The following is a 15,415-nucleotide window of genomic DNA, read 5'->3' on the forward strand; positions in this document are numbered from 1 at the left end:
ATGCAAGGGCCACTCTTGATCCACTGGCCCTAGGTAAGGCCCAGAAGCTGGTCCCCCGCTCTGGATCTCCAGCCCATCCACACTTAGGTCACCACCTCCCAGGGCAGCATCCCCTCAGCCTGCCCCAGGCCCAGCCAGTCCTTTAAGCACCCCCAACCAACCCCCAGACCAGCTTGACCCTGCACGCACAGACCAAGGAGACAGTTCTATAGGCCACTCCCTGAAAGGGCCCTGTCCTGGCCCTACACCCTGCCCCTCCCCCAGCAAAGACACTACAGGGCCAGAAGATGGAACACATGCTTTATGCCTGAGGTGATCAGGGGAGCCTCGAGCAGGGGCTCAGCACTCACACCGTAATATATAAAAGTGGTCCGTCTCCCTCACCCCAGCTGAGGCTCCTGGACTTAGGGGAATTAAGCCAGTCCCTTAGGCTTCAGAACAATCTTGGTTTGGTTGTTCCCAGCATGAAGAACTAGGTAGTCCTCTTGGTTACCTTTCCTGGTGGCGCACAGAAAGTCAAAAGAGGTCACATAGTAGGGCTAGTCTGAGATAAGAACGGCATCCAAGGAGCACAGGGTTTTACAACTGGGAAGGCCACAGCAAGCCAGGAGTAGAACCAACCGGGTGCTTCAGGGGTGGATGGAGGGGAGTTCTGCATCCCGGCGAGGCTGCTGCACCGGAAGGAGGGTCAGAGGCCACGATGGTACAGTCAGTGGTGGCCAGCCGGCCCAGCCTCCCTGCCTCGATGGCAGAGGTCTTCCCCCGGCGGCAGAGGTAGCTGATGGTCCTGAGCCAGCTGCTGCCTAGAGAGCAGGCACAGAGCCAGCACCACCTCCCCACTGTTCACTTGCCACTCCTGGAGCCCCGCTGTTTGCTCATGGCCGTGAGCATCTGGCTAATATAGGAAGTCAGGAGGTCATCCATCTTGTAGCCCTGGAAACAGCAGCAAGAAGATAGATAAACAGAGCACAGAGTAGGATACGGCCGCCCACTCAGACCCAGAACACAGCTCCCAGGAGACTGCAGTGGACAGAAGCCCAGACAAAGGCAGACCCTGCCCACCCTCTGGACTTAAGTCTCCCCAGCCACACAGCTGAAGGGTTGGATTCATCCAGCCAGACATCTAGGGCTCTAAGCTGTTGCGACCTCAGGTTAAGGTGCTAATTTGTGGGTCCCTCAATTGAAGCTGCAGGTGAGCCCACCAGGCCTGGAAGGAAGAGCTCTCACCAGTGACGTCTCACAGAGAAGTTTGCTCCCGCGCACCAGGTTCCCAATGGTGATGTGGAAGTAGGTGTTGCCGCTGCTCCAGTTGGAGATCTTGGTGAAGGGGTGAGTGGTCAGGATGTCCTAGGGGGGCAGAGAGAGTCTGAAGCTGCACGGCCTGGACTGTCTGGCCTCACTCTCCTCAGCTCCAGCCCACAGACACCACCCACAGGAAGGACCTCAGGCTCTCAGACGAGAAAAGGAGCAAAGGGTAGAGTCCAGCTGTGCTATGGAGCTGCTGTGGGAAGCAGATGCCTTCCCCCTCCAGGCCTTGGGTGGGGCCAGCTGGTGGGACAACCAAGGAAGCCCAGGAGACTGTCAGGTGTATGGGGCCCGGAACTGGAAATCTGAGAGCCTGAAGGAACTGAAACTGTGGTCCCAGATGAGATGGTCCAGCAGAGTTGGAGGGGGGGAGACAAGAAGACACAGACTTGGGGAACACGGTGTGTGGGCTGGGTAGAGAAGAAGCCCAGGGAAGTGCCTGAGAGAGAGACCAAGGGAGATATGAGGAAAACCAGGAAAGTGGGCACATGGAGCCAAGGGGAAGATGGTGGCCAACAGCCCCAGTTGTACCCTCCTGTGTCAGTGGTAGGACTTGTCTCCTGACTCCCTTGGTAGGAACTGCTCAGGCCCACAAACTTGAGCAGCATTTACCCCAGTAGAGCCTCCCACCCTGACCAATGTGGACACAGAGCATTCTGGAAGGAGGAAGTGGTTGGTAGTATCCAGTGATGCTGAAAGGCCAAGCACTAAAGAGTGATTGGATTTAGTAGCGAGGGCTTTGTTAGTAACTCAGAGAGCAGTTTTGATGGAGAGATGAGAGGTAAGGAAGTAGACACAGCAAACACGGTCAGCCTCTCAAGATGTGTGGCCAGGTGGGTGGATGAAGCGAGGATGGTGGTGGCCGATAGGGTCTCTTGGGGTTTGAGTCTGGGGGGCCTTTGTTAGAAGTGCAAACAGAGAAGCCCACCCCCGCCTGCTCTTCTCTGTCACTGCTCACCTTGGTTCTGGGATCAATGAGGCTGACCCCATACTTGTTGATGGCAATTAGGAGAATCTCAGGAAAGTTTGGCTCTGTAGTTTGCTAGTTAAAAAAAAAAGCCAGAGACATCAGGTGGGAAACTCAGAGCAGGAAATATTATAAACATTTGGAGCAGGAGTGAAGCCGCCCCCAGCTGGGCTTAAGTCTAGCTCTCCTGCTGCCTGCTTGATACCAGGGGTGCAGTGGTGCTCGTGGTCCTGCCACGACCTCATGGTTTCTACCAGTACCTCTGCTGGGCCCTCAGAGCTACCCCAAATCCCTTCATGGGTCCCCAGCCAGCCCGGCAGCAGTTTCAGCCCCTCTGTCCTGCTTCTCTAGGAGTCCCTGCTATTGCTCTCTCTCAGCCCTAAAGCCTCTCATCTTTAAAAAGCCTCCTTGAACCCTACACCTGCCTCCAGGTGTACCTACCTACCTCTCTCTTCGTTGCACAGCCAGGCTTCTCAAAGGGCCCCCCTCCCCAGTGTGTAGCAAGGCCATTCCCCCCTCTCCATCCTGACCTATCCCCTCACCCCAGCCACTTCACCATTCTCCTGCCTCTGGTCCTGCCCCTCAGATCCATCCCCACCCTGAAGTCAGAGTGGGCTCTGGCCCCATCATCCCTGCACAAAACCCTCCAGGCTGGGCAGCACCTGCAGGAGGAACCCTATCCGCCTCTCCTGCTCACCAACCTGCTTACCGCAGCCTGCTCGCCTCACACCCCACGCCCATCCACACTCACCCACTCGCACTTCCTGCCCAGGCCTGAGCTCTCACACCTCTGGGTCTTTGCTCGTGCCAGGCTGTCTGCCAGGAACCCTCCCCTCAGGGTCTCCCTGGAAAGCTCAACGTTGCCTCCTCCAGGAAGCCTCCTCAGCCTTCGCAGTCTGGTTGGGCCTCCCAGGCTCTGCCACCCCACTGTCACGGTGCAGATCATCCTGCATTACTCTGGCCTTTGTACACATCTGCCTCCCCTGCCAGGCTGAGATAATGGCCCCTCAGTGTCCCAGGACTAAGCCCAGGGCCCAGTACTTAGCTGAGACACCTAGCTGGGACAAAGCTGAGGGCCATTTCCTCCTTTCCTTGCCAGGCAGGTGGCAGAGACCACTGCAGTTTCCCAAAGTCATGGGGAGGAGTCTCTGTGCCATCTGGTTCCCCCTCGTCCTCTCTGAGAAGCACCCACCCACAGCATACCTTCACCTCGAAGAAGGCTGAGCCGAAGGTGGGCCACTTGAAGATGAGCTTCAGGAAGGCCAGCTTGGCCTCCTCCTTGGACTTCCCTGCGTGCTTGTTGAAATAGGCGACGATGGACTGCAGGGGGAGGCGGGGGGGTCAGAGTCCCCTCCCCTGCCGCTCCTGCCCCATCTGCACTGTCGGCAGGTGTCATGGGCCCTGGAGGGCCAGGTATAGGATGAGGGTCCTGGAGGCTATGAAGCCTCCCCACTTATACCAGTTAATGGACTACCTGACAGCCCTTCCCTCCCCAAAGCAAGCAGGCCAAACAGTATCAAAATCCAGTCACCATGGTAACCAGGACAGGGCAAATTACTGCCAAGTGGCCGGCTGAATTTACAGGGACCACAAGAGATACTTCCCTGGGCTGCTGTCCAGCACCTGCCCCCTTGACCCTGGGGTACCCAGAGAACCATTCAGGGGGCCCCAATTCCCACTGTCTCCCCCATGGTCACCCGCTTCCAGTCGTCAGGTGAGATCTGCCGGATGAGGTCCTGGGGCACCAGCTCCCGTAGAAGCTTGGGGATACTGGGGAAGTAGGACTTGTCCTCCTCAAACTTGGCCCTGTAGATGAGTGCCCCCAGCTGCAGCACTTCCTCCCGCGTGCACTTGTGGTAGCCTCGGAGATACTTGGGCAACTCCTGCCAGAGACAGAGCAGGTCACAGGCAGTGGAGGCACCTGGAGGAAGCGGGCTCCTTCCCTTAAGCACCCCCCCCCCCGCGAGGCCGGGTCTACTGCTTTACCCCACATTGGGCCCACCTGCTTCCCCAACCTCAGCTGACACTGCTCCCCAAGGGGGGAAGGCACAGTACAGGGGAACAGCATTATGCCGCACAGATTCAGCACTTTACAGATTTAAAGCAGAGCCAGGTGTGAAGATCATCTCATTTTCCCCCATAACAGTCCAGTGAGGTGAACAGCCCCATTTCAAAGATGATGAAGAAACTCAGAGGGACCAGCTGGGGTGAGTGACTGTTCCATAACCCTAACCCCCCAGGCCTGTCCTTCCTTGGGAAGAGCCTCTCAGGCTGGCCTCCTCCCGCTGTGTTCCCTTGAGACCCACTGATTTCATCAGCAGCACCAGCCCCATCCCGACCTTGATCTTCCAGACCCAGAACCAGAGTAGCTGAGGATGAGGAGCTGACTGAAAGCAAAGATGAAGCCTCTAAAGGGCCAGCACTGCCCACAGGCTCCTGGAACCTTACAGCTGTCTTATCCACTATCTATCTGAAGAGTAGGGAAACCAAGGATGGCCTGAGGATACATTGCAGATCAGAAACTATCCACCCACCTTTTCATCTACTCACCCATCCATCTATCCCTCCAGCTATCCACCCGCCCACATTATCTCCCCATCCACCCACCCACCTGCCCACCCATAAGGGTGTACCTACCCACATCGAATTCCCATTAATTCCCCCATTTGTCCATCCATCCATGTACCAATATCCACTCATACATTCATTCACCATTCATCCTTCCACCCAACCATTTAGTGAGTCACCAATTCACCTATGAACCCATCCATCAAGCCAACAAATATTAAGCATCTACTATGGGTCAGGCCCTTTAAGCAACAACATATACCCTCCCTACTCTCATGGAACTTGTAGTCAAGGACAGACATTATTCATCAAACCAATGTGTAATTACAATCTTTGAAGGAATTGTTCTCAGTACTATGAGAGAATATAGCAAGGTGACCCAATCTAGTCTGGGGGGCAGGGAAGACTTCCCTTAAGGTAAGATGATTGAATTGACATCTAAAAACTCAGTAGCTGAGAGAAAGAACCAAGGGAGGAGCATTCCAGAAGAGAGACATTACGAAGGCACATCTGAGAATCTGAGAAAATGCAGCTGGCGTGAGCTGAGCAAAGGAGTGTTGGTACAAGGCAATGGGAAGCCACTGAGAGGATCATGGTGACCACCCTGTGGAGAATGGATTGAAGACAGATGGAGGAGAGATGGAGGAGATCAGAGAGAAGGTTATGGGCTTCTTCCAGATAAGAGAAGATGGTGGACCGACCCAAGTTGGTGGAGGTGGTCATGGAGAGACGTGAATGCATTTTAGAGATATTCAGGAGGTAAAGTCATCAGGTGAGTGATTTGGGACATGGGAGAGGTCCACGCTGACTCAGGTTTCTGCCTTGGGGGAGCTGGTAGTTAACGGTGCCACCTGCTAAACGGGCAACATGGGGCAAAGGGGAAAGGGGAGAGGAAGATCCCGGGTTTGAAGGAAGGCGGCCCTTCTGGCTCCCAGGCCAGGGTTCTCTCTACCAGGGCAGCCGCCTTCCCCACCACTGGCACCCCTCCCCGCATCCTGCTCTGTCTGTCCCACAGAACGGTGAACGGCCACCTCAGAAGAGACCACTGAGTCTGCAGTCATGAAGACCTGGAATCAAACCCCAGTTCCATCAGCCCTGTGATCCTAATTACATCACTTGATCTCTCTGAGTGTTTCTCTGTAAAATGGGAACAACATGCCTCCTTCTTGGGGTTTGTTGGGAGGACAGAATGAGTACAAACTGCCAGACACATAATAGAGGCTCAGCCTGTGAGCCACCCTGCTGGCTTCCCGCAGGCCCATGCCTTTGCTGGAAAACGTTTACAGACCCAGGTGTACCAGCAGAACCCCAAATTCAGAGCATAGCCCCTCACCAGGGGAAGGGCCTGAGAGCTCAGCCCAAGGGCTGGAGGGTTGGGAAGGAGAAGGATCTGAGGTCGGGCCGCCTCCGGAGACCCCGGCAGGCATGGCTTCCGGTCCATGCTGTTGCTCCGCCCCTGGCAAGGACAGCAGGCAGCCACAGCACAGGGGCTCTGGGCAGCTCACCTGGTAATAGTGGAAGATGGAATCGGCCATAGGGTCCTTCCCTGGCACCGTGGTGGTCCACAGCTTCTTCATGAAGAACACTTGGTAGGTGAGCGAGGGCACGATTCCTGCGGCAGAGGGCAGTCGGTCACCCAGAAGATCCCAGCACAGAAGGGTGTCCAGCCCAGCACCAGCCCCGGAGGAAGGCCTAGCTCGGGCCCCACCCAGGTGGGCCTCAGGTATGGCCCCGAGCCAGGACCTGCCGGCCCCAGGCCTCAGATAATCCCAGGACTCAGCCTCACGTTACCATCCTTGACGGGCCGTGCTTTCTTTATCCAGTCCGTCAGGTGTCGCACAAAGTCGAAGAAGAAGTCATTCTCAGGGACGCTGATGACCTAGGGACATGGCCATTCTAGTCCACTCATTTTAATTTGAGCAATACTGAGTTTTCTGACTTTGCCACCCAAGGCCTCCCCGGCAGCCCCTTCTCCAGAACTCCCGCTCGCAGCCAGAGCGGGTGTCCGTGTGTCAACCCCATCTTGCCCCGACTGTGCCTGTTGAGTGTGTCTGTCCAGTGACAGTGACTCCCTTCAGTCATTCAGCAAAGAGTCACTGATTGCTGCTCTAGGACCCTGGAAAAAAGGCCGAGAAAGGGGCCCAGGCCCTGCTTTGGACATTCTCTGGTATCCGTGTCCTGCTCCTCCCACAGGCTCTAAGCCCCCCTGGGTCCAGGACCTCACTGAGATCACCTCTGGGTCACAGTGTCTGGCACCGGGACAGACATGAAGTGAGGAGACGGGCATGGATGCACAGGGCACTGTGGGTGAGCGACAGGGGAGAGCACCTGACCTGCCTGCAAGGGTCAGGGAAGCCCCCCATGGGAAGGGGCTTTCAAGCTGGGCCTGTGACGCCCATGGACATAAATGGGGCGGGGGAGGCAATGTGGGGTGAAGGCAGGGGCCTGTGCTTCAGAGTCAGACCTACCTGGATCTGAGTCCCTGCTGTGGGACCTGAGATAAGTCACTTAACACTTCTGAGTCCAGGTTTTGTGGTCTATTAGGTGGGGATAGTCATCCTCCCTTCAAGGGCTTTTTCAGAGGTGAATTGACCTCAGCCTGGCAGCTGAGGGACCAGTCAAATCAGCTCCGGAAAGTACACGTGTATTGGGGCAGGGTGAGGAGCCTAGTGTGTCCAGAGCACAGAGCGCTCCCAAGAGGTCTGTGGCCAGGCTGTGCAATGCCTCAGAGGAGAGAGATTTAGGTATAGCTGCTGCACGTAAGGGGGCCATTGCAGGGACGTAGGAAAGAGACGGGCACGATCAGATGCCATGCGCAAGAGCGCCTCTTCCTCTCCCCGTCCCTCCTTCTCTCTGTCCCCAGCCCCGCTGCCCCGTGAGCTCCCAGGGCGCCAGCAAATTTCCCATGAGACAGACCAAGAGCAGGCAGATAAGCAATCAATGGCCCCCCCAACCCACCTTATCTGCAATTTTGACAAAGAGGCTGAATCCCTCGGAGGACTTGAGGAGCAGCCGGGCAGCGATGTTCTGGCAGAAGTCCTTGGCCTTAGTGCTGGACTCCACCTCGAAGGCCTGGGGGAAGGGGTGGCAGGGAGCACTTGCTTGGCTCTGGCAGGGCCTCTCCCAGGGCCTCTCGCATCCCCGTGGCTGTGCCTCCAGCTAGACGGAGCCCCCTCCCATGCAAGACACCCTCCTTCTGAGGGGGCTTCCCCAGAGCTGGGCACCATGCTTAAGAAAAGGAAGAAGTATAAAACCTACTATGTATAAAATAAATAAACTACAAGGATATACTGCACAACACAGGGAATATAGCCAATATTTTATAGTAATTATAAGTGGAATACCACCTTTAAAAATTGTGAATCACTGTGTTGTACAGCTGACACTCATATAATATTGTACATGAACTAAACTTCAATTAAAAATAAATAAATAAATTTTTTTTAAAAAAGGAAAAGCAACTCCTGTCTGGGTCTTCCCAGATCGTGCCCTTACCAACCCTTCAAGCGGGACTAAGCCTTGGCCTCCAGGGTCCTGGGCCCAGCTGTACAAGCATGAGTGATGGCAGAGGCCAAGGGAGCACAGAAGGGACAAGGTGATTGGAAGGAGAGAAACCAGAGGAAGGAGAAAGCAAACTCCAGAAAGGGTGAGGAGTCAAGAGCCGGGAAGCAGCCCAGACTGGGGTTGAGAGGGATAGGAGAGTCTGGGGAAGCTTAGATGAGGGAGGAGTGCGATTTGGGGGGTGGGGGGATGCTCCATGTAACCTTCCACAGGGGACAGGAAAAGATTTTAGGAAGTTTTTCTGTGCTTGTGACTAGAATCCTATAGTGGTATTTCTGAGTCCCTAGTCTCTAGACAAGTTTTTAAACTGCTTTTCAGGGCTTCCCCTGGTGGTGCAGTGGTTGGGAGTCTGCCTGCTAATGCACGGGACACGGGTTCGCGCCCTGGTCTGGGAGGATCCCACGTGCCGCGGAGCAACTAGGCCCGTGAGCCACAACTGCTGAGCCTGCGCGTCTGGAGCCTGTGCTCCGCAACAAGAGAGGCCGCGGTAGTGAGAGGCCCGCACACCGCGATGAAGAGTGGCCCCCGCTTGCCGCAACTACGGAAAGCCCTAGCACAGAAACGAAGACCCAACATAGCAATCAATCAATCAATCAATCAAATCTTAAAAAAAAAAAAAAGTAAACTGCTTTTCAAACCTAAAATTTCAATGTTGGTCTTGTTTATCTGAATGAGATGCTGTGCTGGGATGGAGCAGGGGGTGTAGATCAGGAGCCAGCCTGACCAAATGGGCATGACAAGAAGACAAATAGGACTTTTGCCCAGGGGACCACGGTGGAGGGGACTCAGGTCAGGTGAGAAGGAAGGAAGGGTTAGTCTGCAGGAGAGTGGGCTCAGGGCAATGGGGGAGGTCTTGGGCTGCGGAGCAGGCAGGACTGTGCCCAGGAACAGAGCTGGCATCAGGGAGATGACATCAACACAGAGCTCAGCTCAGAGAGAGAAAGCACGTTTCTTCCAAAGCAGAGGCTCCTCAGAGAGAGGGAGGGGTGACCTTCTCAAGGAAGCTGATCAAGGAAGTGAGAGGCTGACCCAGGAACCCAAGGGCTCCTGACCCGAGGAGTCTATGGCCTCTTGACTGAGCCCCGACTCCACTGAGGGGCAGGAGGATGGGGGCAAAAGTGGGGGTGGTGAGGAAGGGACATCAGGGCTGCCCCGTGTCCCCGAGGGAGCCTGGTCCTTCAGGGGCACCCACAGACCAAGAAGCCAGAATCCCTCACCTCGTCTGTGTCATCGGGAAAGTAGACCTTGTGGAAAATCTGGGTGGTTTTGTGCTGGATGGCCTCCACCTCCACCAGGTGCGGGGGGTACTTCCGGGACCCGTTTCTGAAAACCAGGGGAGGGGGAGGGGGAAGGGGGCCAAGTCAGGAGGCAGCAGATTCCTGGGGCCACGGGGAGCAGAGAGCAGAGGGAACTTTGGAGACAGGCAACCCCAGTCCTAATCCCCATCCACCACTTCCTACCAGGTGACAAACACTCAAGCCTCTAGTTCCTCATCTGTAAAATGAGATGATAATGGTACCCACCAAGTAGGGATGTGGAGGGGACCGAATGAAGCAAAGGGTACAAGTGGGCTTTGCAGAGTACGGAGTGCAGCCCAGGTGTCTGCCTCCCCAGCAGACTTGAAGGTATGAGAAAATAGCTTTCTGAGCAACCAGACTCACAAACTGTCCAGAATGGGTACTGGGCACTGCCACCTTTGTCTACCTGGCAGCTGTGGGACCCTGAAGATGGGTCCCAACCCCAAAGATGGGTCAGGACCTCAGCATCCCCAAGGGACTCGTCTCGCAAGCCAGGGTGGCTGGAAGCCCATCCCAGTGCCTGCCGCCACGCACTATGCCCACTGCCCCCTCTGCCCCTTGCAGCCCCTGCTCTACCTCAGGGCTTTCTGGAGCCGCTGCAGGCAGTCGATGGCGAGTGGGCAGGGCTTGCGGGACTGCAGGAAGCGCTGCACATGCGGCAGGAGGATGTTGCTGGGCGGGAAGAGCCCTGTGCACAGCCAGAGCAGCTCCCAGCCCCGCTCCTCACTGTACCTGCAGGAAGAGGTGTGGTGTCCAGCAGGGCCACCGCGGGCCAATACGCCTCAGCTGCTCACCACAGCAGCACATGCCTGCCCTCATCCCCACCCCTGTCTGAGGACCCACACGGACCCACCCCCCTGACAGCCTGATCCCATTAGTGCTACTCAAAGTCTGGTCTGCCACCCCCACCCCAGGCCGCACACTTACTAGTCAGGTGGAGGTAAGGTGCTTGTGTCAGAAAAAAAATCAGCTGTGTCACCAAGCACTCTGGCTAAGATTTTTTTTTTCTTAGAAAGACTTTCCTATGATGGAAGCAGCTCTTTAACTCGTCTATTATTTGAGTAGCACTACGTTAGACCAGCCCCAGGACTCCCTCAGGCACTACTCTGAGCTCCTTCGGTCTGGCAGGAGGGAAGCCTGGAGGGCTTCTAGGAGGAGGTGGCATTTGATCTAGGCTTTGAAGACTGAGGCAAATTCTGATATGCAAAGGAGAGGAAAGGTTTTCCTGGCTGTGGGCACAGAATGTGCGAAAAGATCTGATGTATGGTCCAATAGTGGACTTGTATAAGAGATGTAGAGAGTGACACAGCTGGGGAGGGAGTTGGAAGTCTGGGAATAAAGGGAGAGGGTGGGGCTTCTCTCAGGCTCTGAGATGAGCATGTGCCTGACTTCCCCCTCCTGCCATGGTCTGGGCCATCAGGGAGGCGGTGACACCCTCTGGGGTCCAACACCTCTAGCCCATGAGAGTTTTTAGCCAGAGCTTCTGACTGACAGCCAGCTCAGCCTGAGCCAGGGATGGGACAATTGCTCATGAGATGCACCTGTAGGCAGACAGTGGCATCTGGGCTAGGGAGGGGTATCCAGAGGAAGCTCAGGCAGAGAGCAGCAGGAAATTAGGAGGAGCTGGGGCTGTTCAACTTGGGGGGAGGACAGACTCTGAGGGCGCAGCCACCACCTCTTGGTTCTGGACCCTCTTCCTTGGGCCTTGAGGGAGAGCTAGGATATGAGGGGGCCTGAGGACAGCTTCCTGCTCTGAGTGAAGAAGGACTGTTCCCAGGCAGAGCCAGCTGCTGCCTCGGCAGGGAGTGAGCTCCCCGTCACAGTGGGTGGAGGACCTTTACGATTACCTTCAGCTGTTAGCACTAGGGGTGGGGGCCTGCCCCTCACCCTCCCACCATCCCGGCTTACCTGATGTGGTTGTCAGTCAGCTGCTTCAGGATCTGCACGTACACCTCGTCCTTGAGGGGCTCAGCCTTCAGGGCACCCTCGAAGATCTGGTCTGTGAGCTCATTGACGGAGCGCATCCTCTTGGACGGGTAGTCACCCATGTACTTGAGCACGGGTGGGGAGCTGTCAAGGAAGGCTGTGGCCAATCGGGGAACAATGGCCCGGGAGGCAGGCGGCCACACTCTCCAACAGGGTCTGCCACCCCTGATCATGTGGTCCTGGGCCTCAGGCTACTCACCCAGGAAATGGGCATAATCTGCCCACACTGCTCTCCATGCCCACTGCCCGCCCTCTCTCCTCAACTCCTCTGGCCACCTCCTCACTGGCCATCCTGCTCCAGGCCCCAACCCCACTACCAGAGTCCTCACAGCAACCAGAATAAACTTTCCAAATCACAAATCTAACCATGCCACCCCCTGCCCCAGTGGCTCCCCATGGCTGCACTGCAGGACACAGTCCAAGCTTCTTAACAGGCCTTGGGAAACTTTCATCCATCAGCCCACATCTTGGGATTCCCTTCTTGAACTCTAGCCTCTAGCTGTGCTGAGTTAATTTCTGCCCTTGAAACAGCCCTGCTCTGTTTTGCCTCGGGGCCTTTATACATGCTGCTCCCTCTGTCAAGAACATTCCCCACCCATCTCCCCTTTGACTGGCCAAGGCCTACCCAGTCTCCAGCCTAGATATCATTTCCTCCAGGAAGTCCTCCCTGCCCTCCTCCAAGGCCAAGTCAGGTCAATGTGCTGTCGCATCCCATCACAGCACTGACCCCGATCAGCACATGTCCACTCTCAACTATGAGCACCATGAGGCTAGGGACTGGGTCTGCTCACCACCGTGTCTCCACGCCGGGCCCAGCACATGGCACGATATACATCTGTCAACCAAATGACAGGGTGCAAGGAGACAATGGGTGAGGCAGCCCCCTGCACGCTGTAAGGTGCCGGGCACACGGAGGGAGCCGTTCCATCAGCATCCCCCCACGTCTGCCCAGGCCCCAGCTGCACCCCTCAGAAGGAAGTAAGTGTCTAGACGAAAACCCTAGAGGCCAGGCCCAGCCCAGCCCTCCCCTGCCCTAGGCGCCCCCTCCCTGACCCTCCGTGTCCCCCCCCAACCCCCTAAGGGTGCGGATATCGATGAAGGCCATGCAGGCCTCCTGCGAGAGCTCCTCGCTGCCCAGGATCTTCTTCAGCAGCGCCTGCTTGAGCGGCTCCCGCGTGTGGCTCCACAGCCGGTCCTTGCCGCGGGTCTTGGACACCATCACGCGGCTCAGCGTGTGCTTGGGTGGGGGCCTGCACAGCACGGGACAGTCCGCACTGACGGCCAGGTTGTGAGACTCCAGCCCCATCCCGCCCCGTGTAGGAAGCAGAGCACAGGGAACCGGCTTCCCTGCTGCGCCGCGTGACCTGGGATGAGTCACCAGCCCTGCCGGGGCCTTACTTTCTCAGCTGACAGATGGAGATACTAACAAGGCTGGCTGTGCCCCGGCAGCCCTGTCCGCCTCCCCGGCCTGCTCGCCCCTGCTTCTCTCTGCTCGCTCTGCTCCAGCTGTGGCGCTCCTCCACCCGGCTCACCCCGCCCCCACCCCAGCTTAGCTCAGACACCACTTCCTCCACGAAGCCTCCTCGCCTCCATCTCCACCCCGACCCAGCATCTCCATCACAACACTGGGCGCACAGAATAACAGCCGCCTGGTCTCATGCCTGTCTCCCCACCAGGACTGTGAGTCAGTGAGGCAGGTACAGCCTTGAGTCAGGAGTGCCCAGGACTCCACCTGGGGTGGGCGCAGTCACAGTATCTTAAATGAAGGAAGGATAAGATGACACAACATGAGAAGCGTCATCTCGACGGACTGAAAGTGCCCTCTGGTTCCCTCTGACCCAGGCCCTGCTCACAGACGGGGACACCACAAAGCAAGCCCACCACGCAGCCCAGAGGGTAGCAGAAGCCTGCAGCTCCCCGTCCTGGGGCCCCCTCTCCCCTTCCCCCGTCACCTGAAGTAGTCGTAGGAAAATTCCTCCAGCGTGTAGGGCTTGGCGCGCACCTCAGGCTCTGCCGTTCGCAGCTGCAAGAGCCGGATAACGTCCTGCCTCTGGTCGGGGGTCATGGTGACCAGGGCCTAGAGACCGAGAGACAGGGAGCTGAGGTCAGGCGCCCCTGGATCTCCACCCCAGGCCCCTGGATCAACATGGTAAAGCCCAGAGCCTTCTTAAGTGGGTCTGGGGGTGGACCCTGTGCCCCATTCTGACCCTGGGAACACCTTTCCTCCTGGGGGATCTCTGACATTACCACTGCCTCCATCATGCTGGCCTTAAGACCCTTCCCTTGGTGCCCTGTGTCTGAACCAGGTTGGGTCAGTCAGAAAGCCTGGACAAGGCAGCGGATGCAGTGTGAGAACCGCCCCGTCAGCAGAGCCTGGCTCAGGAGCTGCCTGGAAAGCTGGGCTCCGAGTCCTCAGTGCTGGCTCAAGGGGCTCCAGAGGAAGCAGGGCCTCACTTCCCAGCTCTGCCCTCACTGCCTTTCTGGACAGTGCAAGCCCCTACCCCCGCCCCCATCCCCTAGGCCACTCTTCTCTGATCCCCTACCCCTGGGCAGTTCCTCATCTGATGCAATTTCTAGGTCCCTCTCCACCTGGCGTACATTTGATAGTTGCCCCCAACTTTCAGTTTATGGTCCCATAAGACCCCCAGATCATCTTCACAGAAGCTGCAAAGCATGAATCTACTATAATCCCTCACTCCATTTTATGTGGGAAAAAGATAAGGAGGGGCCAGGGGAGCCTCCCATGCATCTGCCACCCCCGGGCCACATACCACAATCTCCTGCGGTGGCATGGTGACAGTGGGCATGACATACACGCAGTCGGTGGGGAAGTCCCCACGCTGCTTGGTCCTCTCATTGATGCCATTGGCCCAGCCTGAGTTCATGACCTGCTCTCCTGTGTCATGGTCCAGGATGATGAGGTCCCCCTTGGCAAAGCTGAGGAAGCCTGACTCCTCGCCCGCTGGAAGGCATGGGTGAGCAGGGCCACATGGGGGCAGAGAGAGAGGCTGGGTTGGAACACCTCTGGGTTGATGACCTGTAAGCCTCTCCTCCCCACTGGAACTGAGGCCCTGTCCCATATCTGCTCAGCAGCCACTCTGCCTCTACCTTGCACAACCCCCAACACAGACAGCCATCGGAGGGGGCCACTTCCCTGCTCAGAAGCCTTCTGTGGCTCCCCACTGCCCTAAAAGGAATCCCACACTCCTCGACATGCTCACAGGCCTGTTGTTGGCAGATGGCCTTCCTGACTTCTTCTGCCTCACTTTTTGCCCCTCCCGCCTCATCTCGCCCATTCCAGCCGAAACAAACTACCCGCAGTTCCCAGACACACCTGCTCTCTCCAGCCTCTGCTCGGTTCTCCTCTCTGCCCCAAACGTTCTGCTCACACATACGTCCTCCCCGAACCCCAGGCTCCCACAGCCTCTGGGCTTCCCGGGTCACTGCACTATCACAGGGATGGTCACTGTCTGCTCCCACCCCTCCCCACTGAGGGCAGGGCTGGGTTCATTTCGTCTCTTTCTCACGCTCTGCTCAGGACCTCAAAGGCCCAGGGATGCACGGTCCATAGCTGTTATCACTGTCCTCATTTGAAGATGGTGGGTATTGGGGGAACACTGAGGAGGAACCCCTGATCTCATCTGGAGAAGGTGGCAAGTAATAGGTATTTAAGACCAGGGGGAGGAAGGTTCCCCACAGGGCATAGATCGAAGGCACAGGGTTGAGCTAT

At 56.9% G+C, this 15,415-nt stretch overlaps 1 protein-coding gene across 3 annotated transcripts in view; it reads right to left on the reverse strand.

The window, feature by feature from the left end:
* Nucleotides 1–293: 293 nt before the first annotated feature.
* Nucleotides 294–15,415, reverse strand: part of MYO7A (myosin VIIA) — an 83,939-nt gene continuing 68,817 nt past the window's right edge. For 2 of the 3 annotated variants that reach the window (XM_061202822.1, XM_061202821.1), the window contains exons 34-47: nucleotides 14,457–14,647; nucleotides 13,638–13,762; nucleotides 12,778–12,935; nucleotides 11,608–11,761; nucleotides 10,276–10,431; nucleotides 9,619–9,724; nucleotides 7,799–7,912; nucleotides 6,632–6,719; nucleotides 6,346–6,452; nucleotides 3,970–4,155; nucleotides 3,476–3,592; nucleotides 2,264–2,347; nucleotides 1,228–1,347; nucleotides 294–933 (exon numbers count right to left, since the gene is read on the reverse strand). In XM_061202822.1, coding sequence (XP_061058805.1) covers nucleotides 844–933; nucleotides 1,228–1,347; nucleotides 2,264–2,347; nucleotides 3,476–3,592; nucleotides 3,970–4,155; nucleotides 6,346–6,452; nucleotides 6,632–6,719; nucleotides 7,799–7,912; nucleotides 9,619–9,724; nucleotides 10,276–10,431; nucleotides 11,608–11,761; nucleotides 12,778–12,935; nucleotides 13,638–13,762; nucleotides 14,457–14,647 — 1,796 coding nt within the window. In that variant the 3' untranslated portion in view covers nucleotides 294–843. The remainder of the gene's footprint in view (nucleotides 934–1,227; nucleotides 1,348–2,263; nucleotides 2,348–3,475; nucleotides 3,593–3,969; nucleotides 4,156–6,345; nucleotides 6,453–6,631; nucleotides 6,720–7,798; nucleotides 7,913–9,618; nucleotides 9,725–10,275; nucleotides 10,432–11,607; nucleotides 11,762–12,777; nucleotides 12,936–13,637; nucleotides 13,763–14,456; nucleotides 14,648–15,415) is intronic. The other variant, XM_061202823.1, reaches the window with a different exon arrangement.

The sequence above is a fragment of the Eubalaena glacialis genome, chromosome 10 (assembly GCF_028564815.1).
Source record: "Eubalaena glacialis isolate mEubGla1 chromosome 10, mEubGla1.1.hap2.+ XY, whole genome shotgun sequence".
In the NCBI taxonomy this organism is placed as follows: domain Eukaryota; kingdom Metazoa; phylum Chordata; class Mammalia; order Artiodactyla; family Balaenidae; genus Eubalaena; species Eubalaena glacialis.